At 37.0% G+C, this 27,558-nt stretch overlaps 1 protein-coding gene across 1 annotated transcript in view; it reads left to right on the top strand.

Annotated features, from left to right (window-relative positions):
* Positions 1 to 27,558, top strand: part of TENM2 (teneurin transmembrane protein 2) — a 928,661-nt gene that overhangs the window by 863,794 nt on the left and 37,309 nt on the right. Inside the window, exons 17-24 of the mRNA XM_087709674.1 lie at positions 1,421 to 1,540; positions 4,065 to 4,326; positions 5,846 to 6,113; positions 12,069 to 12,212; positions 14,215 to 14,464; positions 19,469 to 19,489; positions 25,017 to 25,249; positions 26,877 to 27,031. Coding sequence (XP_087565800.1) covers positions 1,421 to 1,540; positions 4,065 to 4,326; positions 5,846 to 6,113; positions 12,069 to 12,212; positions 14,215 to 14,464; positions 19,469 to 19,489; positions 25,017 to 25,249; positions 26,877 to 27,031 — 1,453 coding nt within the window. The remainder of the gene's footprint in view (positions 1 to 1,420; positions 1,541 to 4,064; positions 4,327 to 5,845; positions 6,114 to 12,068; positions 12,213 to 14,214; positions 14,465 to 19,468; positions 19,490 to 25,016; positions 25,250 to 26,876; positions 27,032 to 27,558) is intronic.

Genomic DNA, 27,558 nt, shown 5'->3' with positions numbered 1-27,558 from the left:
TTATATTATTCTAATATAAAATAATATACGTAGAGCCAGTAATTCTAATGGTTCACTTTAGATGGAACAGTTTTCTTCACCAGAAATTCTGAGTAGGGCATTATAGTATCTTGATCATCCATCTACCATAAGAAAATTAAAGTGTGTGTGTGTGTGTGTGTGTGTGTGCGTGTGCGTGCGTGTGTGTGTGTGTGTGCGTGCGTGTGTATTATTTACTTCCCCTTGCATTTTGTGCACAGATTCTAGAAGTTTTTTGGAGTGATCAGAAGAATCTGATCTATCAGCAGGGTCTGATTCAGTCATAGATAGGGTTTTTGTAGCCCTATGGAACAAGTTGAAAACCTAAGGGCAAACAGTTGGTTCTTTAAAAAAAACCATCACTAATTAAATATGATGACAAAATTTTATGGACTGTGAACTGCTTTATTCTTTCAAGGGTAATTGATGTTTGTGAAGTGAATGATCCTGGCAGAGTATGTAGATAATATTAGCAAAGACATTAATCCAGATAACCAAATCATTAATTCAGTGTGCTGTAAACTAAACTTCGGTAGGTTTATTTCATTTTCCACACAGGAACCTGAACAATACATGTCACATTATACAGTTAGGATAACTTTTGAAGAAAAGGCTTTTAGCCTGCAGTAGCTGTAATACATTAAACCAAGCTTAATAGAGTAAAGAAGGATAAGTAAAGGAGAAAGAAATCCATAGCTGGACTTCAGACAGCATCCATCTTCATCTCAGTCATGAATGTAGCCATTGATTTGAAATTATTGAATCCTTTGGGGTTATTTTTTCATGGGAATCTGAATGTAGCATTAATTAATAAACTAGGGGAGACATGATAGCAGTGTCCCAATATTTGAGAGTCTACTACAAAGATAAAAAGGGCTTTGGTGCTTTTCCAAAGTACCAAAAGGCAAGATAAGAAACAATGGGTGGAAACTAACTAAGGACAGAAACAATCTAGAACTAAGGAGAAGCTTAAAAACAGCAAAATAGCTTGCCTTCAGAAGAAGTGCCCAATCACTGGAGGCTTTCAAAATAAGACTGGACAATCATGTCTGAAATGGTACAGGCTTTCCTGCTTAGACTAAAAGACCTCCAAGGTCCCTTCCAATTCTATTATTCTACCTTCCATATTCTAAATGGTAGTCTATAAAGACCCCTTCATGTTAGAAAAAAAGAGGCAATCCTCCTTAAAGCCCAGTACTTACATCTGAGAAATGGTGGGGTTGGTGTTCATATAAAACAATCAACTCCTGTTTCATCTAGCGGCTATAGCTTTTAACAAGCAAAATTGTTTTAAGTCAAGAATGAACACTTCTTTATGCCAGAAGAAACTCACCTAGCTGTGATAATTTTCCTCCCCGAAGTATTATATGAGCACTGGCATTGAATTATATTTCTTTTCCAGCCTGGTATCTCTGATAAGGGGCCAAGTGGTGACTACAGATGGAACCCCACTTGTTGGAGTCAATGTATCATTTGTCAAGTATCCAAAATATGGCTACACCATCACTCGCCAGGATGGCACGTAAGTTGACTCACTTCATTGACGAACTACTTTGTATAGTAATAATTGTGTCGATTAACAGATGGTGCTATCTGGTGAAACCATGTGGTATCATGCATAGAATTCCTACTAGGGTAAAGGGCTATCAAGAAAGCAGAAAGTAATTTTTCACACGGTGTTTTGAAGACTAGCTGAAAGTAAATTTGAAAGGATTGACTTCTGAAAATAATGTGATAGCAGTTGGACTTCTTCTCACACAAGCTGTATTATATCTATAAAAACATTTGTGGGCTACAGTAGTATCCAGCTGAGACCCAGAAACATTTAATTTTGAGATTCAAGGCAGGCTAACACTCATCTGGGGGTGGGAGGGGGGAGACTCATAAAACAGTGCAATTTCTTAGTTTCCCAATTGTCCCATTTCTTTCTAAAAATCAGTTCTATTTAGAGTTTCTTGAGGCAAAACATATTAAAAGGGTATAATTGAATAAACTTAGACAATTCCCTGCTGTGTTCTGTTTCTCTGTTCATCATTCGATTTGAAAGGCACATAGACTTAGCTCCAATAAAAATGGGATATGTCATATTTTATCTAATTTATTGGATGTAGCAATAAAATGATATATCTATGTGAAATAATGCGTTGCAGCGATTTGCTGCAGTATATGTGAACTGTAGTCTATAAAAGTCATTGGACCACTGATCTGTAACATGGCCAATGTTGGATGCTCTGGTCACTGTTTCAATGCTGAGCTTTTGAACATCTTAGCAATAATGAGGATTCAGGGCTTTTGTGTGATTCATTATAAATTTACTAATATTGTTTGCTCAAAGCTGTCATTCAGTTTTGCCACATGGCATGGAGGCATTTGTGATGGCTTTAATGGCCGCTTATAGCAGTTCTATGTTGGAAACCACACATCATACAGTGCTTTATGATATATCATGGCCACATTTGCATTAACAACAGATCTTCGTTCACAGCAGAGGTCTTAATCGCAAACTTCCCTGAATCAAGAAAATGAGTGTGTTAACTTTTTTATGTATGCTTGGAGGAAAAAGATATTGTATTACAGATGATACCAGCTCTAAATCTCCTGCGATCAAGAAGACTAGAATTAAAGAGAAGGCCCTGAGCCATATCATTTAGCAAATAAATTTAATATAGTTCAAGAAAGTACCCAAGAGAAACAAAAACCTAGTTGCACTTTTGGAAACTAATGAGCTGAATTCATTTTTTCCTACTTCATGACTTGTGGTACTGCTTTTGTTGTTGTTCCTGCTTGTTTGTTTTAGAAACTGGACAGAATAAGCCATATTGTGGTTTCTTTCGATTTGGCTTTGCCTGCTTGTGAAGTCATAGTATGTTTGTAGTTTCGAAGCCCTTGTTTATATTATAGCATGTGGTGCAAAGTTAGTTGGTAGCAGGGGTGGACTTCAAAAATTCCAGAAACAGGTTCTCTGCCCAGTTTCTGGGTTGGCATGCCATGATGGGCGTGCTCTAGTCAACCTCCTGCATCATGGCCTGGTGGCAGTTGTTTTCACTTTCCCCAGGCTCCAGAGGCCTTCCTTGAGCCTCATGGAAGGTGAAAACTGCCTTCCCTGGGCTCCAGAGGCCCTCTGGAGGCCGGAAATGGGCCCATTTCCAGAAATGTGCCCATTTCCGGCCTTCAGAAACTTCAAGGAGACCCGTTCCCCCCCCCCCACATCAAGCCTCCCCAAAGGCCCTGCACTTACCTTGCATCCAAAATGGGCCATGTTAAGACTTCTGGGAGGTGCGGAACATTTTCCTGCTTTTAACTTATAAGATCCTTGCACCCTGTTCTAGAAAAGGCGCAACTGATTTCTTTAATCCATATTTTAATCACTTCCGAATACATTTTTACCAGTTTATTTGTAGGGCTGCCTTAAAAGTTTTTTTGGAGGAAACTAATCTAAATCACAGCACCACAATTGTTTTATAGAATACACACTACAGTCACACTACAGACTACATACACAGACTGTAGAATTGCTATACAGTATTTAGGGAGGGGGAATTTGTGGGCTTTCCATTATTGTTGAACTACATTGATCCATCTTTGATATAAACTTTTAAATAATTGGCAACAGAATATCTGAGTGGCCTCTTCACATTTTGCTTTTGTTCTCTTGGACTCTGGAGTGACCTTTCCATTAGAAGTCCACTGATTTTAATTTTTTTTTCTGCTTTGTTGCTATGATTTTGGGGGAATTGGATATAGCTAATTTTGTCATACTAAAGGTTTGAATCAATACAGTAGAATGTAATCTAAGTAATTGTGTAATAAACTGTATTGGGTTCTTTCCAGAGGTGGGTTGCTCCCAGTTCAGCCCGGATTGGGCGAACCAATAGTAGCGGCGGCAGGAGGCTCCGCCCACCTGTCCAGACGTTTTTGTGCATGAGTGTGCCCGAACTGGTAGTAAAAAAATTGGTAACCCACCACTGGTTCTTTTTCTAGTTTTATTGACTAGTTTGGTTCTTTGTTCTAGAATTATTCATGATGTAGACTCCAACTTTTTCTAGGTTTGATTTGATTGCAAATGGAGGAGCATCGCTAACTCTTCATTTTGAAAGAGCCCCATTCATGAGTCAAGAGAGGACAGTGTGGCTACCATGGAATAGCTTCTATGCAATGGATACCCTCACTTTGAAAACTGAAGAGAATTCTATTCCCAGCTGTGACTTAAGTGGTTTCATCAGACCTGATCCTGTTATAATTTCATCACCACTTTCCACCTTTTTCAGTGATGCCCCTGGTCGAAATTCAATTGTTCCAGAGACCCAGGTATCAAACAGAGATACTGAAAAAGAAAAAAAAATACAATAAGTTCATTATAATTGTTTTCTAATAACAGCCCTATAACAATCATACCAGTTATTTTGAATATTTATATTGGCCTTTTCTTCATAAATATAAAACAAAAGCAGATATATGCATTTAGAGATAAAAGCAGAATGTATTGGTATGTGGCTATGATGTGTTTGGCAATATTCATTAATATTTACTTGGGGTATATTCTTTGTCACAAATGCCTATACAAATTCAGTTGCATTTGTCCATTCTTTGAAGTTGGAAAAGTACAGTTCTGGAAGAAATGCTTGCTTAGACATTTTTCATGAACGTTACATTTATGTGCTGAATTGGGAACCAAGCTTTTCAAAATCCAAGCCTTGAGCACGTTAATAAAGGCAACAAAAGTATTATCCACAAATTTCAGAGAGTCCTGAAGCATTTTAGTAGAATATACATCTTTGACTTGTACATATTGTTCATGACAAAGCCTGAATCTCTAGCATCAGGTTCCTAATCCAGCACTTGCTTCTTCTAGATATAAATGTAGAAATTAATCATCAGAAATGTTCCTGTGTAAAAGAACAAAGCTATTTGATGGTGATGGATGTATTGTGCTAAGATTTTCTTGTTCACTTTGTGTACCAAATTCTTCTGAAAACCTTAAATCTTATCCAGTTTTCTCTCTAGAGTATAAAATCCCATTGAGCAGGTCAAGATAGGCATAAGGCCAGCAGGCAAGTTGCCTCTTGCCACAATCACATAGAAAAAGTGTTTCTAGTATTTAAAGAGCAGATACACAAGGTGCTAAACCCTCCTCCCGCAAATGGCTTTGCCTCCCCAGGCACCTTCTCCTCAGCCAAGATGCAATACTAGAAGTGAACTTCTAGGAGAGCTATGGAGAAGAGCTATGGGAAGAGGTAAGGAGTAAGCATGGGGGAGAGTTCAGTTCCTCTCACCTACATGTCTCTTTTAATCTAAACAAAAACCTGATACATATCCCATCTCCATTCTTGCTCTGCATGAAATTGTCACAGATTCAAGTTTGAGCAAGCATCCTAACTTGGCATGCTTGCAAAAACATCATACATGCAGCTGAAGCATGTGGCATACCCAGGTGATAAGGGGGCGTTCCATCATCTTCATTGCTACTGTTATTCTGCTTTTCCCACCCCCTTCCCTTAGGCATCCTTGCTACTTTAAGATGACTGTCAGCGGTAGTGGTAACTACATAGCATTACAACTTCATGGGGCCTTCTTGCATAAAACTAGCAATCAGATCTGTGATTCTTACTGATGCTTTTGCCAACAGTGGGGATTTTAAAAGAAGCAGTAGCAGTGGCCAAAATTTTAGTAATCCAGAAGTCCTATCCTAAGTCTTACCATTGCAGGAAAGCAAGCTAAAATTTCCTAGCATATTTTACTTTAACCTACAAGTACAACCCATGAGCTGAACCAAATAAATCTCTTCCATACCACACTCATTTAATATGAACTCTCTTTCCTTACTTAGGTTCTTCATGAAGAAATTGAGATTCCAGGTGCCAACATAAAGCTCTGCTATCTGAGTTCCCGTACTGCTGGATACAGATCCTTGCTTAAAATCACCATGACACAATCTCTTGTGCCTCTGAACTTAATTAAAGTTCATCTCATGGTAGCAGTGGAAGGGCATCTTTTCCAAAAGTCATTCCAAGCATCTCCCAATTTGGCATATACTTTCATTTGGGATAAAACAGATGCCTATGGCCAGAAAGTTTACGGGCTCTCGGATGCTGTAGGTATGATCACTAGATTCAAATCATGTAACTTTTAAGTGCTGGCTTTCAACAACTGCTCTTAAATTAAAGAAAAATCTGTGATCTGTACTGACAATAGAAAATACCTATAGATAGCTTCAGTATTCCGCTACAGCAGCAATTTTCCAGCTGTCTTTTATTTTGTTTATTGATTAGACAGTATTTATAACTTTCTCAATCCCAAAGTAAAATGGGCATTATACATATAACATTTTAAAAAACCAATGTTACAGTAAAAGTACTGTAATCAAAATACATGTGATAGATGCCCTTAGTCAAAATAGCTAGTATTGAAGGCTCATTGAAATAACACATGTATTACTGGTTTATAATATCTAATAGATATTGCATGTAACATTCACTTATATCTGGGGGTACCCAATATAAAACCTATGGGCACCAGTGTGCCTGCTATTATTTTGCTTTATGAATATTAATCTTCTTGTTATATCTGAGTCTGTATGTGTGCATGGGTGTATGTGCTTCTTTCAATCATGTATGTTTTTCAGAGACTGTCTATAGGTCACCTTAGGCTTTGTGCCTAAGGGAAGACTAGAACTCATGATCACCTGGTTTTTAGGTTGATACATATTGAGAGAAGGAGAAAGAAAGAAGGGGTGAGAAAGAAAAGGGGAACACTACAAAATCAAGAACATATTTTCAACTTCATCTCACAGGAATTTCTCTGGGCCACAAATTGGTTCCACAAGCTTTCATAAAAATGATGGCTGAACAAATAATCTATCAGCAGAAAAAAAATCTATCCATTTGTTTAAACTATTGGTAAAAAAAGGAAGAAGAATAGAAAGAGTGATATGATGTATCTGTTGTGGAAGTTAGAGAGAGCGGCAGGGAACATTCTCTTCTAGTCTGATTGGTTAAGATACTCATCACAATCATTCTGGGAACTGAAACACTTCCCATGATATTTTTTTAAATTGCCCGTGACATGTTTTCATAATTCAAAATGGGACTCTAGTCCAGTAAGGTTGTTGACTCTTGTTACATCAGTATTAAATCTGGAACATAGGAATCAATACCTTCTTTATTAATATCCACATTTTTTTCTTTCCCTTTTATATCCTAAGAAAAGTAGACGTGTGTGTGTGTGTGTCTGTGTGTGTGTGTGTGTGTGTTTTGACAGGAGGTAGTGAGATGCTAGGAAAATTGAAAAAGGAGCAGAGGTGGTATTCTGCCAGTTCGCACCGGTTTGGGCGAACTGCTGGTTGTGGTGGCGCGAGGCTCCACCCACCCACCCACCTAGACATCATCACGGACCTTCTGCGCATGCATGGTCCCACTAACGAACCAGTAGTGAAGAAAAGAGGATACCATTACTGAGCAGGAGTATGTTTCTGCAATATTTTGCTGTTGCATTTTTAATTTCTAATTGAATCTAGCAAGACGAGGTGTCATCGAAAACATTTTATACAAAATAGAAATTTGAATAATGTACCAGAGCCATGGGTGAAGTTCACTGTGAACATGTTGCCATCATGAGATGTGACTTCTGGAATAAACTCAAACATTCAGTGACTTTTTTCCAGTAATTTATTAACCTTACTGACAAATATTATATATTAGGGGCCAAGACTACAAACAATCAATTGTTTAGGCAATAAAAGCCTGATTTACAGAGCTTCCCCAAGCTTTTCAGAGAGGAGAAGAAAAATTATTCAAATGACATTTTGATATAATTGATCATTTCTCACAGGGAACTCATATCATCCTTTATGTTTTCTGTGGGGTAAAAGATATGGGAGTTTTACCACTCTTCTATCTTAACTGAATGTATGAAGTGGTAATCTATCTATATCTTTAAGGGCTGTTAGGGGAACTTGAGAATCCCTCAGGAAATGATCATAGCATCTCTTCAGACCTGTGTTGCTTACTTTTAACTGCAGTCTCAGTGGAAGTATCATCGGTGCATGTACACTATACTATATGAACAGTATATACAAGATGACAAGAGGAGATCTGCAAAGCAGATAAACCTTTGATAAGTTAGGATATGATGCCTTACAACTTCAAGATCAGATGCGGAGATGCTCTTCAATCACTTCACCAGCACAGTGCTATACTTTCAAGCCAAATCCTGGCTTGTGTTAAATAGATTTTGTTACTAATTGGGCATCTAGGACATAGTTTATTGGATACTCACATATCTATGCCAGAGAACTCAGCATGTGGGATTATCCCATTTCTGGGATATGATAGATGGTGCTTAGAGAAAGCTGCTGAGTTTTATTAGAATACAAGTGACCTTCCTAGCTGAATGATACATTGCACTCAAATCTCTTTAGTCTTCTTTTTGATCCATTCCCTATCTTAACGAACTGGTGAAGTATATTTCTACGTAGCCAGATTTATGAAATTTATGCATGGCTGTTTACTTATTTAATGTATATACTGCCTTAATCCAATTGGACTCTAGGTTCAATAAAATGTAATATCATTGCTAGAAAAAGATTGCAGTCATACAAGATATATAATAAACCTAATTTCTATATTAATATGTCTTATACATAATCATTCACTTTGGAAAAGCCAGTTTTTAATAGATTTCCAGAAAGGCCACAGGGATAGTGACCATCAGGTCACTCCTATTGTATTTCCTGGTGGGCCAGGGCCTTAAGCAAACGTTCTCCAGGTGTCTGGTTTTGGCAAAAATTATCAGGAAAAGATAATCTTTCAAAGTAACCCCAAGCCATTAAGGATCTTGAAGGTGGTAAATAGTGCCTGAATTACATTTGAAAACATACTGGTAGTTTAACAAAGTAACATTAGAGGTTAATGTTAAACATATAGGTTGCTGCATTTTGGAACAGTTGAGTGATCTTCAAGGGCAGCCTACATGAGTGACTGAATCACAGCCATAGAATTGAGAAAACACAAGACCATGAGTTCTTATCTGAGCAAAAGTTTATCCTGTCCTGGGATTAAAAAGTTGAGAGGATGCTCTCCTGGGAACAGCATTCACTTGTTTCTCTGGCAGGACTTAGTTAGTTAGTTAGTTAGTTAGTTTATTTATCTTGTATGCCACCCATTCCCGAAGGACTCCGGTCGGCTCACAATAGACAAGGGAAGGGGGATAAATAGACAAAGACAACACTTTAAAAAACGCAACATTCACAGTTTCCGTGGGGCTGGATGTTTCACAAGCCCCCCGGCCTGCTGGAGCAGCCAGGACTTGGTGGCTTTGCGGAAGGCCGGGAGGGTAGTAAGGGTCCGGACTTCCAGATTGCAAGCCTAACCTCTTGGTGGAAGCACAATATCATTGAAAATTACATGGGATGTAGTATTGGAATGAGTAGGTTTCTGAATTAGCAACTTTCAATCTTGCTAGAATACAAGTATCATCGGTATAGTGATGATATCTTACTATGAAATAGCAGATGTCATCTCAGGAGGAAGCTTGAATGTGACCCCATATCCATATCTAGTCATACTTACTTCTTGTTTTCCAACAGCATTGTTTGATGTGTTCCTTCACCTACTTGATTTTCTAAAAATCTTCAGAAAATCAAGTTGCTGGTTGGGATCAGTGGGCAGGGAAAGGCCATTCAAAAGCAATCCTGTCATAGTTTAACAGAATAACAGAGTTGGGACAGATCTTGGAGGTCTAGTCCAACTGCCTGCTCATGCAAGAAACCCTTACTATTGCAGATAAATTGTTGTCCAATCTCTTCTTAAAAACCTCCAGTATTGGAGCACCCACAATTTCTAGAGACAAGTCATTCCACTGATTTACTGTTAGGATATTTTTCCTTAGTTCTAGGTTGGTGTCCTGGTTGAATTCCAAAGGCCAATGAGACATGTAACACAATTCCACTAGATTACTATGTCAATTTTTAAGTATCACCTGGAATGCTCCTAGATCCATCAGATGTCAGAATAGGCATCTTACCTGGACTATCCTACCTTGGAGGTTAGGGATCCAGTTAACCCCATCATCACTAGAAAAGTATTGGCACATGGCAAAAACAAATCACCCTTAGATGTCTTTCAGGAGCAGATCATGTCTCATCTGTTCTGAAAGGAAGCAGATCTACTGTGTGGCCAACAAAGTAGTCTGGCTCAAAAACGACCCAGAAAAAGTTCCCCTTGTTACAATAGCTATGACAATTATTTTACAATTATATGGGCAAATTCATAACTATCTTTGGACAGTAGACTGTACAATAGCAACCCCCCCCCAACCCTCCACTTTCTAAGCTTGTTCCTTGGACATAATTTCACAAATATGGTCTCATATCTGGCCATCATTGGAACACAGTTCTTCACAATAACCAGGTGCTTCTGGTACATAAATGCCTCAGTGTTTCCCCTATCCTGGCATCAGGACTGATGAAGGCAACAAAATCCCATTTGATAAATTTAAGTGAGAGGGAATCCCCCTCTTCCAGTCACCTCTCTGAGTACATTCATGGGAAATAAATCTTGAATTCAAAAGTATTGTGCCTGAGTTTGGTTTGCTTATCAGACCAGTTGTCTGGTTCTTGATACGGGCACAACTGTGCAATATTTCCTCCTCTGGACTGTCTCACCTGCCATACTTCGTCCTTCCTGTCATTATTATCATCCTGCCTCCATATCTAACCCCTTATCTACCTAGCCCACAACTCCCAATCATTCCAATTGCCACATAACAAGTTCCCCACTAAGAGCTGTTCCCCTTCACTTGTCCAGCCCCCTATAGATCTCCTTAGAAGTTCAGATGGAGGTAATGTATCCTCTCCGGTCCTCCCTTCCTTTTCAGTTTTCTAACATTCACTCAAACAAACAGTAGTTCTTACTTTTTCTTTTCTCTTTCATTGCTCTGTTTGTTTTTCCACTATCTCTGCTACTACCATATAAAGGAAAACAGCTCCATTGGTCCATTTAAAATAGAGTCTGTTTCATAGGCCTCCTACACAGGTAGTTGTCTGGCAAAAGCCAGGCTGTCTGATATAGTGACTCTTGCCTCCACCCTGATGTACCTTATAACTTCTGCTCCATTTTCTATTCCTCCTATATTCATTCTGATTTTAACTGTGGTTCTTTATTGACTTTTCCTTGATGTTTACTTCCTTCTCTGTCCACCTAGTGTCTCAAATATAATAAAAGATGTTTCAGCCATTGTATCAGTATGCCCTCATCTCCTCTGCTCCTCGGAGGCCTGGCTGAGCAATTTCCTGACAGTAAACCTTACCATCCCCAGGGGCCCTCTTTGTCTTTGGACACAGCATTATTAGCCCTCTGGGCCCTAACTTGCCCAGTCTGCCACACTGCCCAAGTCTGAAGGTGAAGATGAATCTGAAACATCCTAGTTCTAATTCAATACTTTATTCACAGTAACACCCAATATGTATCATGCTAATTCATGTGCCAAGACATTGCCTGTTGGTTTCTGCAGTATGTAATAATATGTGAAAACGTTATGGGAATCAGTATATCTTACAGTGAATAATAAATAGGCTGTCTTAAAATTGGAACAAGAACGCCATAAATCTGGTAAGAACAATAATCTATAGTTTAATTATTTTCCAAGATCTTCATCTGATAACTCTATGGAAAATGGAGTAACAGGTTAATACATTTTTAAAGTATTTCCAGAGTTTTATTCTTTACTTTTTTCCATGAACACAAAAGTACAGTACTGAATTTAGATATGTATTTTCAGTGCTGGAGGCTGCCAGGTAATTAAAAATAGAATCTGGGCTGTCATCATTACTCCCCTCCTTCCTTTATTAAATCAATCATTTCCTGCAACTTTAAAGCTCTGTATAACTCTTCTGAGTATACGTCAAGTTAAATTTCAGGGTCAAACGAAGTCAAATATCTAAATTTAATAATGTAGAATAAAATAAAATAGCTTGGAAACTGTACTTCATAGTAGATGGCAAGTCATTCACATACAATGGTTATTAATATAAAATATGTCTGTCTATATTTCAGTGTCTGTGGGCTTTGAGTATGAGACCTGTCCCAGTCTGATTTTATGGGAGAAAAGGACTGCTCTACTGCAAGGCTTTGAACTTGACCCTTCAAATCTAGGTGGCTGGTCTTTGGATAAGCATCATGTACTTAATATAAAAAGTGGTAAGTTTATTTATATTCATTTTTGTGCGTAGGGGGGGGAGGTTGTAAGTTTTACATTGGGTGTCCGTTCCCTAAAGATATTGGTGAACAATTCTTACAAGCTTAGTCAACATGATTAATATTGCAGGATACAAAGAATTGTAGTTTAACAAAATCTGGAAGACGTTTCCCAATCCCAGTGAGCTCCATTCCCATAGGTGTGCTTGAATGCTTGTGCTAACATCTGATGGATACAAAACAATAAGGAGGCCCTATAAGGCCAAACGTATTTTAATATTTAAAATGTATGAAGAAACACTGTGCCATTCTTTGTGTTGAGACATTAGCTGCATACACACTGCTTGCTTAATCTTATAGTACTAAATTAATTTTGTGCATAAATCTACAATTTCTTTTGTGGATTTTTACAATGCATTGAACTGAAAATGAACAACGTGGATTGAGCTTCTATAACAGACTAAGCCTGAAAAAACAAACTAAACTTAAAATTAATCAAAGTTAGCATGTTTTGTGAATGTAGTTGCTAGGTGTTTGCTGGTCTAATTAACTATATTAAGTGAATACAAATATTGCATTAAGTCGGAGATGGGCCCTTGTATCCATTTCTGATCACAACTAACCAACAATTGGTGTCAGTTTTCTTTAGGTTTGAGGTGGGGGGCAAACAAACAATTACTACAAATCCACACAAGCAAAATTTTATAGGAAGGAATCCCTTGCCTCTTGTTTCATTTATGCATTTCGTGCATAAATATGATTTTGCATATAGAATTGCTAAGGATATGTACATAATTTAAGTATTAATAATCTTATATAACAGAATCAGTCAAAAATGACAATTTTTGTATGCTGTTAATTAACTCACATACACATGTATACATTATAACAGTGAAATCAGTTGAGAAAAGGATATTTGAAAGTTGCATCTAAGGCAGGATTGAAATTTCTTCAGCAGAGGGTACATTTATATATAAGATTTTAAAGAACATTTTGCTATATTCTTGTAAATCATTCACACCCTGCAAGGCACAGCAAATAAATATTTTAAATAAATGAATAAAATAATTATTTTATTTAAATTAAATTATTTGACTTATATTTCAAACTTTATTTCACATATATACATTTTCCTTCAACTTATAAAACACATTGAACTTTAACAAAAAAAATATCAGTTGCCTGAAAGTTGACTATCACCTTTCCATGAAAAATTCAAATTATCTTGCAATACAATGTTACCGTTTAAATTTCCAGTGTCAAGTGTGAAACACATTTTTAAAGGAATTCATTATATAATGTCTGTTTGGCATATTCTCTGACTTCCTCATTTCTAGAAAGGTTGAATTTTTTTCTCTCAACTCATTCACTTGAAAGAACAGAGAAGCTGATCACTTCCCAGAGCTTCAATATATTCACCACACCTGCTCTGGAAAAAAAGAAGAGAAAAATTCCCAACAATTATACCCTTGCCAAACATTCAAAGTTGATTTTGGCATCTCAGGGTGTTAATGATCTTGGGTTTTCAGGGTTGAATTCATTAAGAACCTCATGCTATTCCAAGTGGTGCATATATTAATTAATAGGAAATATCTAAGGAAAAACTACTGAATTGTCTATTTTATTGTGAGCATTACTGATTTCAGTGAAGAACATGTCTCTTTTTCCCTGTGTTAGACTAAGAGTTACCATATACAGAAAATGAATTAGATACTACATAGTTAATATTAGTCTCAAGACATAGTGCCCCCACTTCCAATGCTATACGTCCTTCCAGCTTTGCCTGTCAAATCTGGATAACACTAGGTTGGTGAAGGGTGGGGTAATTTGTTAAAGTTAGCAAAAATAAAGAACATTGGCTAGCAGAAACCTATGAACTATGTCCTTACAATTTGAACCATGTACTAAAATTCTGAAGACAGATAAATTCCAGTCAAAGGATTTGGCACTGAAATCATCCCATGAATTAAAATAAAATGCAATGTGCTTTTCTGCACGTTGTTAGGTATTCTACACAAAGGTAGTGGAGAGAATCAGTTTCTAACTCAACAACCAGCAGTAATTACGAGCATTATGGGAAATGGTCGTCGTCGAAGTATCTCCTGTCCAAGTTGCAATGGACTTGCAGAAGGAAACAAACTTCTTGCCCCTGTTGCACTTGCGGTGGGAATTGATGGGAGCCTGTTCGTTGGGGATTTCAACTACATTCGACGCATCTTTCCCTCAAGGAACGTCACCAGCATTTTGGAATTAAGGTAATGCCACTGCTAAAAGCACCACTATAAAAGCTTTCCTAAGTGATTTTCTTTATAGCTTTCTAGACTGTTGTTGCTTGTAGCCCTCAGCACAATCCGCTGTTCACAACTGATAGGTGAACATGACTGATGGATCAAAACTGGCATAAAGTTGTATTTTTCCCTCTTCCTTTGGAGATTATAATGGGAATTCAAGCAGTTCATGAATTGTGCAATTCACCATTAAAGAATCAGAATGAGCATTATCATAAAATCTTCCTTGTCTTTGGAAAGCTGGGAATGTGGGTGGAAGTTAACTTTTTGTTTTCTTTTTAAAAAGGGACTGAAGAAGAGAAAATGGGCATAATAGCAATAGGAGGGAGGAGTTAAATTAGGAAAGGAGAAAAATAAATTAGGAATCAAAAGACTGTTAAATCTGTTAAAGCAGTTAAGATGGTCAGGAAAGAAAAAAACAAAAAGAAAAGAACTGGCTCAGAATTGAAAAGCAGGAAATTGGCAGTGAGAATGGTAAAGTTAGAAGAAGGGGAAAGGAATATTTCAGGAGAAAAGGAAGGGAAAAAGGACATAGGAGAAGATTAGGAGAAAGTATGTATGTACGGAATAATAGTAAAATGAAAGAAGAGAATGAAAAATAACAATTGCTAAAATAAGCAATGTATTTAGTCCAGCATTGTATATACACATTGGCCAATCAAATGGTTTTGGAAATCAATAAATAGAATATGACGACTATAACGTATTCTTGTTTCTATTCCCAAATAAGTCCTGAACCTTTCTTCATTCATCTTTAATTGTTAACCATGGTTGTAGCATGAGAATAGGAGAAAAAACAATGCTCACATATTCTGTGTGTAATTTCATATACCTTTATCACATAATCATTTTCAAGTTAGCAGGCCAAAACATTTAATTTTTTCCCCTTAAAGTGGAGTTCTAACCTTGAGACATTTTAATTTCTTTTTTGTCCCTTTTGGATTCAGCATTATGGATTTTGAGATGAACAGAATTATGTACAGTAGTGCAAGTGTTATCAGCTGCATATTTGCATTTATTTTTATGGCATGGTTGGGCAATTCATAGTCCTCCTATATCCCTTTTCTAAGCCCCTAGAATGGGCAGCAGGACTAAAAAAATTAAATTCATTTTTTTTCTTTTTATATTTTGGGCAGAGCTTTAAAGGACAAATTAGATACCTTACAAATGTCTTAAACTGATCCATCCTAAAGAAAAGAGGATCTGAAAATGTCAGTCTTCCAAATTCTGGTATCCCATCATACTTTCACAGCCCTCATTTTCAAAGTAGTTTAATATTGAGGTGAGACAACTTTCATTAAGCTGTCCACCACCAATTTAAATCTTCTGATTATAGCAATAGTACCTGGACTTATATACTGCTTCACAGTGCTTTACAGCTCTCTATAAGCAGTTTACAGAGTCAACATATTGCCCCCAACAAACTAGGTCTTCATTTTACTGACCTCGGAAGGATGGAAGGCTGAGTCAACCTTGAGCAGGTGAGACTCGAACTGCCAAACTGCTGGCAGACAGCAGTCAACAGAAGTAGTTTGCAGTACTGCATTCTAACCACTGTGCCACCAAGGACAATTATACTTGTGATATTGGGATCAGTGGCATATTATAATTGATTTTGTTGAATCATATTTACCTTTTTTAGTGAAAGCTGAAATCTCTCTCCTGATTTCTAGATAATTTATGAATATGGGATAGAATACAACTTTTATTTCACAGTTGTTAATTCTTATATGCTGCTTTACCATTTCTAGCTTGCAACTTCAAAACTGGAGTCACAGACTCCATGTAGATAAAGGTTAAAACTGCTCACACTATACATATCTGAAAATCCATTGTCCTAAAACATACAAACTGCTGAAAAACAGAGCTATGTGTAATATTAATCATTTTGCTAATTCTAATAGATTAATACTTGTTTGTTTAAAGGAAGAAATATTTTTCTTGATTATACAAAACAAGAAGTGAACTTTTGTCCGTTGGTTTCCTCAAGATTTTTTTTAAAGTGAATCCATTAGAATATTTTTTACAATATTGTCTAGCATTGATTAGGTCCATAGCAAATGGAGACTGATCAGTGGAATTCTGATTGAATTCAGTATAATGTAGTGTTTGCTGCCTTCTCAAGCATCTAATGAGTCATAGTTTTGCAATTAATGGAAATGAAACAAAGAATGGATCCCATATAAACAAATATAGACTAGGGGTGTTCAGGAGCATGAGATAGGTTAGAATAATTCAGAGGTGATTGCATTTTAACAACGGTGGAGTAGACAGAGCTAAGCCTGGTTTAGAATTCTTGGTGTTCTCTGAACTTGCAGACCTTTCATTACCCAGCAAGGCAACATCATCAGTACAAGTTACCTGCCTGTTTATATGCAATAACTTGCCCTGCCAATTTTGGCGGGGATGTGAGTTCTTATTTAAATCCACTTTGTTTTGATTTTAGAGTTACACAAAGCATTTTTCTAATACTTAATCATATTGAAGAGTACGGTACCAATTTTGCAACTAGGCCAAAAAGTAGGGGGAGGAAATGTGATAATACAGTATTTAATAGGTAGAGTGGAAGAAAGAAAAGAGTACTGAATTTAATAATGAGCACACCATAATGCAGCTGTAGATCACTTTTTTCTTCTCTTGAGATACTATATGGCTAAATTGTTTGTATTGCATTACCCTAGCTGACCTGATGTAGTGAATTATTTCTTTTATTGAAAAAAATACATAATTTTGTGTGCAAGTATGACCATCATATGCAAAAATAGGTATCATTCATTTTAATCACCCTTTCTCTGTGCACAAAAGTCCACATTCTGCCTAAACATTTATCACAGATGGTCTCCATTATAAGAACTAATATTGCTGCAAATTGCTATGCATTCTAAATGTATGCAAAAATAGGACACTTAAAATAATAAGATAAGACATAACAAAGTGTTCCAAATCCATGCAAAAATATAAGTGAAATTATAATTTAATCTATTTTCTCTGTAAACAAAAGGTATTCTTGTAGTGTGCATCATTTTCCCAAATTTTCATTTAGACCAAGCATTCAGAATGACATAATCAGAAATTCACTGGGGCACCAAATTGAGTTACATTCCTGCACTAGGCCTGAATTGAATTATCTGTGCCAAATCGAGATGGAGCTATTTCCTTTTAATTTTTCAGATATGACAGTTTTGAGGAAATAAAAGAATAAAAGAGAGAGAAAGATTTTGACATGTGACATTTACAGATGCAAAATATAATTATAGGAAAAATTAACTGATAGTAGTCTTATAAATGGCTCTCAGTCCTACCAGTTAAATGGGACATCCATGTTCAGAGAGGAAGTCTTGCAAGCTGAATGTAAGTTTCTGGGAGAAGAGTAGAGGAACTTAGTAGTTGAACATTGTGAGAAACTAGAGATTAAATGAGAATTACATTCAATTGTGATCCAATAAATGATTCATTGAAATTATATTCCAGTACAATAAAAAGACATGACTTAGCTTCCAAAGTTTGTGAAATATCACAAAAAGCAGAGGATACCCAGCATACCTGCACACACTAGCTTTAAAGCTGATGGACCAACACATTGTAAAATGAAGTTGATTTATTCAGGAAAGTTGTAGTAATGCTGGTCTTTCATATCCATAAATTTATATTTGTTGATTATTCAACTGAGATTGATTTTAAAAAAAGAAGAACCATATTTATGCCCTAAAATATGTTAAGAGGACAATATTCAGAAATCTTTATCTTGGTCCCCTTTGTGAATGCCTAGATTGTATCCATAATTTTGTTAATTATAAACTAATTAGAGCTGTAGAATAATAAATTGACTTCTAGGAACCATAATAGCTTTTGTGGGATGCAGCAAACCTTCTATCGAGCTATCTTATTTAGGCACTAGACCAGGGGTGGGTCTGGTCTACTGCCGCATGCACACTGCAATTAAAATTGTTCCGCGCATGTGCAGAACTAAAAAATAAGATGGCGGCACCTACGGCACCACCTGGACAACTAGTTCAGGGATGTGGCAGGCCTCGGTTGCTGCCAGTTCCAGTGACCGAGGCCGCCAAACCACTACCAGTTCGGCCAAACCGGTAGAAACCCACCACTGCACTAAACTAGGAAATATTATGGAAAGAACATATGGTACTTTGGTTTCAACATAGCATTTAGGAGATCTCCCAGAATATTTTGGTTGGTAGAACTGTAAAATGTGGATTGAGTTACATTAATCAACAGTTGATTAAGCAGTCATACTCAATGAATGTTCATTAACATGTCTGCATTAGCATGGATAGACACTTCCCTGCCCCACCCCTCCTCAGGAATTTGTAGTAGACCTTGTCCTGGATTAGAGCATCAAATGCAAATAAAGTGAAGCTGGAAATTGTAGGCTGCAACATGGAAGGTAGAATGCAGATTTAAAAGGATCTCTAAACTATGCCAAAATTAGATTGCCTTAGATTCATTTGAGATAAATATCATCAAGCTGGGAGAGACTGGTTTGAGAACTATAAGTATAAAAATTATGTGTGACTTAACATTCAAACTGAATAAGAAATGGCAATCAATGCAACTTCCAGGAAAAAATGGAACAATCTTAAGTTGCAGTAACAGGAGCCCAGTGTTTAGTAATAATCCTATATTCAGTATTAGTCTAATCACATTTAGAATACTGCACCCTATTTCATCTACTAAGAAGAGTATGAAAAATTTGAAGAAGGGACAGAAGGGACTATTGTATTCTTACAATATAAATCTTAAGGGTCCGTCCCAGTAGATACGGGGAGAGCAACACTTGCTATATGGCTTCATGCCTGAATAAGACAAGATTAATGTTGGGAACAGGTTTCTTTTCTCCATCTTGTAGAATAAGACAATATGCAATGTTTGCTACATGGTCTCTTCTTCAGCTAACTGTTCTCTCTTTCTCCCCCCTCCCCCTTGTTTCTTTTCTATTTTCTTTCTGTAAAGAAATAAAGAATTTAAACATAGGTAAGCCAAGTTTGCAATCCTATTATCATTTGCTACCGCTTGCTTGTTCCATTTTGTTTGCTTTTTGTGTTGTGCTTTTTTGTGTAACGTTCTGTTTTTAATGCATCAGGTATAGCAATATTAATGTGCTAATTTTGTGTTAGAAATACGGTAAGCACTAGTAGTTATACAAATGTAGGGTAAAAAAGCAACCAAAGAATTATCTAATGGAACGAGAACATAATGAACTCCAAGTCAACTTCAATATGACCATTATCTCTGTGTAGTGGCTAATTCGCTTAAATAGTTGAGGAAAACTCGAGCAGTGGCTCTTGTAAATGCTGAAAAGGATTTAGAAAACCACTAATGGACTAGAAATGGGTCAAAAACTCATTTCCAATTCATTAAAGGATTTTTCCCCCTCCAGATTTGTTCTCCCATTCCATCTCACCCTTTAACTCAATATTATTAGGGTACTTTGAACAGATTATATCCAATCACCAACCTCATTAATTATTTTGAAGTGAGTTTAAATTCCTTTGCAAAAGGTTTCATTCCTTTTGCTGCTCACTTTTTGGATGCATGGTTTTGCTCAGTCACTCTGCACCTTTGGATAGTGTCCTAGAAGTACGTGAAAAACTACGAAAGACAATCAGGCATTTACTTGCTAGGCATTTTTTTGCAATTCCTATATAGCTGCTCATTCTCAAAAGATACATGTTTGGGAAATGTTTTAACATTTGAATAATTAAGGCATAAAAACATCAAAATGGATCCAGTCTGATACTGCAAATAAAGTTTCATTTTGGATATATTATAAATCTCTTGATGTAATTGCTAAATTCAAATGCATTGTCCTTACTCTAACACAAATTAGCATTTGTGAAATTGAGCTGCTGAAATGAAAATGGAAGATTCTATGTTAAATGATGTTTGTGCTTGTATACAAGGTAGTTGTTGGCCCAGTCCAATTCACCTGTGTTACTAATAAACTCACTTAGTGTTACACGATACTAGAAATCTTAAATTATCACAGTCAATTTAGGATACTCACATTATTAAAAAAAAGCCAAGGCAGTGCAATTAAAGTTTAGCCAGTTTTATGTGTATTAAATGCAAACAATGCACAATACACATTGAAAATGGGCAGAGCTTTGATTGCATTATTGTGGGCGTCATCTTGACTTATTTTCTCTTACTCCAGGACCTCTCTTTTAATGATAAAATCAGCAAAAGATGTTGGGGTTGGTTGGAGATTTATTTATTTATTTATTTGCATTTTTACCACTTCATTCACAAGGGTATCATCCAATCTGAGTATCATCAAATCCCAGTTTGCAACAATGCCTAATGTAATTGGCCAGAACATCTCTTATTGTGGAGCTGGCTTTATTTATCTCACTCTGCTCCCTCAAGAAATCTACTTAACAAGAGATAACTTAATTTTCTGTCTTTGTTCTGCTGTCTTTTAAAAACTCTCTTGGCTTTTAAAGGAGTTTGCCCTGTGTCACCTAGGGCTGGCATCTGCAGAGATCTTATTTAAAATACTCATTCCATCTGCCTGTTAGCCCAGGGATGTTTGTGCAGGACTATCTCCATTTAGTCCAGTTGTCTATTTGAATAGCTGAAGCTGACATTTCTAAATTTGCAGGTGGTTCACTTGCTCCACACCTTGAACACCTGTCAAAATAGATTTATTAGAAAAGGCCTCTAATATCTCAAGACACTCAATGACCCTATGAAATAAGGCAGAAAGATTTCAGCAAAACAATAGCTTAGCTTTGTGTCAGATCTGAGGGACTTGTTATTGCCATATAGAGAATTAACACTGCAGGCTTCCATAAATAGTATTTTAGGATTGATTTGTTGTGAAGGCAAAAAAGAAAAGATTTGCCACGAAACTAAACTATTGTGTGCTTGGCAGAAATGTGCAAGTTTACATGATAGCTGCAGATTACAGAATGCTAATCTTACAAGAAAACAGGAATGAGGCAATCATGCTTTCAGGAAACCTTAAGAGACTAATTAGTCCATACTGTACAATGCCTTCTGGAAGATGAAAATATTATGAAAGCCTTCTCTGCAGTAATGCTGCACCTATAAAGAAGAATATTTGTAGACCAGGGTTGAAATGTGTGGTCCTTGGTGCTCTCTGAGCTTGGTTGTTTTCTTGCAGAGGTTTCATTACCCAAAGTAGGTAACATCATCAGCTAGCACTGATGCTGCTGCAAGAAAACAATCAAGCTCAGAGCGCCCCAAGGAGCCCACAATGCTATACCCCTTTGAACCATGGGGATGGTGGATGACAGCTAAAGCTTGATTGCAATACTAGTGCTGAAGTTGATCACTTCAGCACTAGTACTGAGACATAAGGAACACATGGAAGAAAACCAAAGCATTTGATGTCAAATTGTCTATATTGTATACGTTTTACTTACTGAATAGATTCCCTGTGCTTTATGAACCATTGTAAGATCACTATATCCTCCACTGAACATCATCCCCCCCCCCCAAAAAAAATAGGACTGTTCTGTGCATTCCTTATTGCACACAGAGGCATTCTTAGTCTCTTAATGAGCCCCCTGCTCTTTATACAAATTGAATGACACTATGGCTGAGATAAAATCTAAACCAAGTTATCTAGATCATAACTTCAAATTACCTACCTTGAAATAATTATAAATTGGAAAGTATTAATGAACACATACAAAGCTCATGTCTCTTAAAAAAAACCTACTTGTGATGCTGGACTAAAGCTTCTATCTTGAAGGCTATAGGCAAGATCCAACCAATGAACTGTTTCAAAAGCAAGTAGGAGTATAAGCAGCTTAGAAACATGCAACTGGCTGTGTCAGTTACATATTTACCTAGAGGTAACATTGAAAAATCATACAAGATCACACATTATCATGACAGGAATGAGCAGAGATTGTCCATGTGCTAACATACATTCTCAAGTACAGGTAGTCCTCAACTTATAACAGCAATTAGAACTAGGATTTCCATTGCTAAGCAATGCAATCATAAGACATAACCCCATCCCTTAACAAGGGCAATCTCTACATTTCTGGTTGCTGTTGTTAACTGGATCCCAGAGTTGTTAGGTGAAGCAGCATCCTGCTGGCTTTGCACAACCAAAGTTGATGAAGAAGCAGGAAATTGAAAGCCTCAGGCCAACAGACAAGTCAATGGCTGCTACGGGGAGAAGGCAAGGGGATACATAGTGATTCAAGAGATGGTCAGGGACAGTGTGAGTGGGTGCAAAGGCATGCACCAGAGGCAGGGTGAAGGTCAGGGAAGGTGGATGAGGGGATGCAAGAATGCAATGGGGTACATGAGAGGCATGACATGGGTTGAAAAAGGAGTACTAAGTAGTGTGCAAGAAGTGTGGTACAGGTTGGTGTTGTGAGGAGATATGCAAGAGGCATGGCACAGAGCAGGAAGTGTGCAGAAGAGGTGCATGGGGTGGGGGCAATTAATTGGCACAATTTGAATACATAGGGTCTAAGGAATAGTATGCAGGTGGGAGAAATTTACCCCAGTGACTTGGTCTCTTCCCTGAATGACAACAAAAGTTGCAAGTGGTGATCATACGGCATTGCAACTGGTCATAAGTGCAAACCAGCTGTCAAACACCCAAATTGTGATCACGTGACTGGGGGGACGGTGTCCTAGGATGGCCAGAATTTCAAAGAGCAATCATTTGTTCAGTGTTATTGTAACTTTAAATAATCATAGGTCAAGGACTACCTGTACTATATCTCGGGAGGCATCAAAGTCTGCTTTGGCTTAACCACCACTTCACACAGTCAGACAAATATGAATATGTGGCTGATTTTAGCAATTTTCCTAATCCATAAGTTCCAGCTTCCTTATTTCAAACAAGCAGTAACTAAGATAAAACACAGCGGAAATTATTTCACTATACATTTTTATATTGTGAGAAAATTGTTTTCTGGGCAATCAGTAATAATAGCAAAGCCATTCCCACATACTTTAAATGCATGTTATTCCTTTTCTCAAAGGGAAATGTGAAGCACTTCAAAGCTTGGGCTTTAAAGAGAAAACCTTCGAAGAGGGAACCTGTTTAGAACCTCTTGAATTTATTTTAATAACAAAGACTGTTTTGCCCTACTTCAGCTTTAACCTTGAAAGTGACTAATCTTATGACATTTGTTACTATTTTGGAATACTAAATGTAGGTGTTATACTTCTAATCATCCCAGGCTACCCACCACACTATAAAACCTCTTTCTATAAAAGCTTTTTATTAAGAGGAAAGAATGTATGCAATTAAAAATTATGAGTCTACCTATTTTTTATAGAGCATTAGAGAAGGTTAGACTATTCTTTATTATTTGGCAATGTAGGAAGATGGGATAAAGATTTTACAAGCCAGCACAGATGCTATAAAAAAAAAATTTTTTTTTTTGAAGAATAACAGCCTCCTGTCAAAAGCAATTTAAAACTCGGGTCTCATGTATTTTTGCTTTTGTGGTTACATTATTTCTTAAAGCATTGTTCCAAAACAAAACGTTTATGCTCTGTATAATAAATAGATTCTCATGGATGGAAAAAAAGAAACCCATAAATGGAAATTCATGAGAATCATATATGTTTCCAGTGCCCTTGTTACTGAGATGTATTCCAGTTTTGGAGATGTGGGAGAAATAGAATGATGTAATGCTCAAAGAAAGATTGATTAAAATCCAAGGTGGATTTGCCTTATAATTGACAGGAACCTCTTAGTGAGCTAAGCTGTTAAAAACTGAATCTAACATTTACACTCCAAAATTACCTCAGAAGTAAATTTCACTGAGTTCATATTATTCAGATATTGGTGTACTCTGTCTCATATTGGTGTAAACAGGACCACAGAAATAATTTGAGATAAAACATGCCACCAACATTCACTTAAGTAAAATAAAACTAGGGGGTTATGTAAAAGCCCTCGACAGCTTTATTTATTTACCACTTTTCCATCTGCCCATCATCCAAGGAATTCAAAGTGATAGGTAATGAGTGGCATTATTGTCCCTCAGATTTGCACAATCACAATCCTGCAATTGGAGAGGCTGTGAATGAAGACATTTTTTCAGGCTATCATGTCAGTTTAGAGCAGAGTTTTTCTCACACCCAAAGCTAAACTCTACCCATTCTAGCCAAACTAAAAGGAAATGTGAATTGGGGTTGCCAGACCTCATGGCATGCTACGAAACCAGTACAAGTAGACACCTAGCAGATGCTTTGGCATAACATGCCAAGCTCGTTTAACTGGTTTAGCTCTTGTAGGGCTTGGTGTGTTGTGTGAAGTCAGTTAATTGGGTTATTGTATTGTGTGAATCCAGAAATAGGAACTAGGTTAAGCATGTTTAAGGCAGATTTTTTGTGTATATGGGGTTGCTTTTAGACAGAAGGATGGCAAAATCATGCTTCTGGACTGAAACTGATTAATATACTGTATGTCTGCTCAATTATCTCTCTGTACACCAGACCTTCTGAAGCTATCATTTTTATCTCTCTCTCTCTCTCTCTCTTTCTCCTCAAGTAACAATCCTGCTCACAAGTACTACCTAGCTGTGGATCCTGTTTCGGGCTCTCTTTATGTTTCGGATACCAACAGTCGTCGTATTTTCAGAGTCAAAAGCCTTACTGGTGCAAAAGACCTGGCTGGTAATTCGGAAGTGGTCGCAGGGACAGGGGAGCAGTGCCTGCCTTTTGATGAGGCCAGATGTGGTGATGGAGGGAAAGCAGTAGATGCAACATTAATGAGCCCTCGAGGTAAGGGGCATCACAGGCAGAACCTGCTGTTGTTTACCAAATAGCTGATTTGGGTAGGATAACCCAGAAATAAAACATTTACTCGAAACATTGTTTATTGGCCCTAGGATTGCAGTCCTTTGGAATTAATGAAAACACTAGAAGAACTGTAAAGACATACTGAATAAAATAAATTGCTACCTAATGGCCACGTATAAAGTCTAGCTTCCAAATTGAATGAATAAAATATATTCTGACTTATTATATTGAAAATGACATTATGGTGAGCTTTCTTTAATTGTTCAAACTAAATGTTGTTCCTACTCCCAAACACATCCTTGGATGTTGTAGGCCAAGAATATCTTTGGATCATTGAGCACATTGATCATTTCAAAAACATATCTTGGATACTCCGACAAAACAATCATTTACTAAACTTAGCAAAAGTTGCTTCTTGTACTCTCTGTCACTTCCTCTTTATCTTTCCCCCCAATTTCAGGCAGGTAAGCATATTTGCAAACAAAAGACTGAGCTGTCCACACCTACTAGGTTTATTTTTTCAGAATACCCACAGGGCTTACACAGAGCCCAGAGGCCTTCTTGGAAATAAAAGTAATGCTGGAAATGTGTGTTTTCTCTTGCAGCATGTCATATTTCCATGTAATTATTTTTAATAAAGAAAAAAACAGGAAAAAGCAATAGATAAAATTGAGTGGCACAGGGAGCTTGGTGAATACCTAGTCCCAGATACTAGGCAACATTTACTAACTTTTTGTTGCAAAGTAGCAACACTGTATTGACATCAGTAGTTGAAACAGATAAAAAATAAAGAAGTGCAGAAGAAAGGGATGATATAACATTTTGGACCCAAATGCCTGGACTCAATTAGTGACAGATATGTTTTAGAAGTTTGAAGATTGTTTCCCCTTCAAATGCATGTGTGAATGTATTTTCTTAGCAGTTTAGACATTAATGGCTGTGTGTTGCATTATTTTGAGGGGACAGCACGTTTACACTCTTATACAAGCTGTATACTCACTACTTTACATTGTAGCCTAGTGTCACTTCTTCAGTGTTGTCACATGAAAATATATACTTCTGTGATGTACTGTAATTTATTTAACAATTTTCAAAATCATTCCTTTATAACATTTGTCAATGCTTTCTGTGTAAAACTGACAATGCAAGCACACATTTCTGAGATAAAATTTGACAAAGTGCCTTTCATAGAGGGAACAATGGCAAGAAATCTGAAGAACTTTAGGGTGGCATGGTAACAAATGGCATAGGCAATGAGATTTTCTGAAATTTATACGAAAGCTTTATTCCTAGATTTCCAAATTATGTTTTATTTAAATGTAGTCTGTACTGTGAAAAAAAGAATGAATAACCTTTTTTTAAATACAAGGCAAAAGAAAACAAGTCACATTGTATTAGGGTTAGAATGAATTTATAGAAATTAAAAATTAAAAAAAAATATAATAGACTTTAATGAGAAATACTCTTTTAATTGGCCAAAACTGAATTTGAAAGCACAAAACATCAAAATAATAAATTATCAGGGAAATGGTCGATATATAATGATAGATGATAGATGATATATACAGTGTAATCTAATCTTATTTTTGTTTCTATTTCATATTGGCAGGTATTGCAGTGGATAAATATGGCCTTATGTATTTTGTTGATGCAACAATGATCAGGAAAGTTGATCAGAATGGTATCATATCAACTCTGCTGGGCTCTAATGACTTAACTGCTGTTCGGCCACTGAGCTGTGATTCCAGCATGGATGTCACCCAGGTAGAATGTTATTTGCTTCTGATAATAAAACAGATGGATAAATGTCTTGTGGTTATCTCCAAGATACACCAGAAGTTCCAACCTGCTGGGAGAAAAAGTTATTGCTGATTATACAACATATAATATTTAACATAATTAGCAACACAAAAAAACCAAGCCTTCTTTTCAGAACCTTCTATACATCTACAACAGGAAAAAAAAGATCTGTGATACAGTAATGTGGTTTAGAGAGTTTAGAGTAATTTATTTATATGCCGCCCTTTTCCCTGGGGGGACTCAGGGCGGCTTACAACTCGAAAAGGGAGGGAAACAAACAATTGACACATAAGACAATACATCATTAAAAGCACGACATTCATACTATTCGGGTGGGTTACAGTCTTTAATCCCAGGCCTGACGGGATAGCCAGTTTTTAAGGGCTGTGCGGAAGGTCTGGAGGGTGGTGAGGGTACGAAACTCCACGGGGAGATCATTCCATAGGGTCGGAGCTGCCACCGAGAAGGCTCTCCTCCTTTAATTAGCTTTG

Source organism: Thamnophis sirtalis, unplaced genomic scaffold (genome assembly GCF_051295495.1).
Source record: "Thamnophis sirtalis isolate CommonGarterSnake01/CBP01778 unplaced genomic scaffold, rThaSir2_p1.2 scaffold_3, whole genome shotgun sequence".
Taxonomy (NCBI): domain Eukaryota; kingdom Metazoa; phylum Chordata; class Lepidosauria; order Squamata; family Natricidae; genus Thamnophis; species Thamnophis sirtalis.
This window is presented reverse-complemented; position numbering and strand designations above follow the sequence as displayed.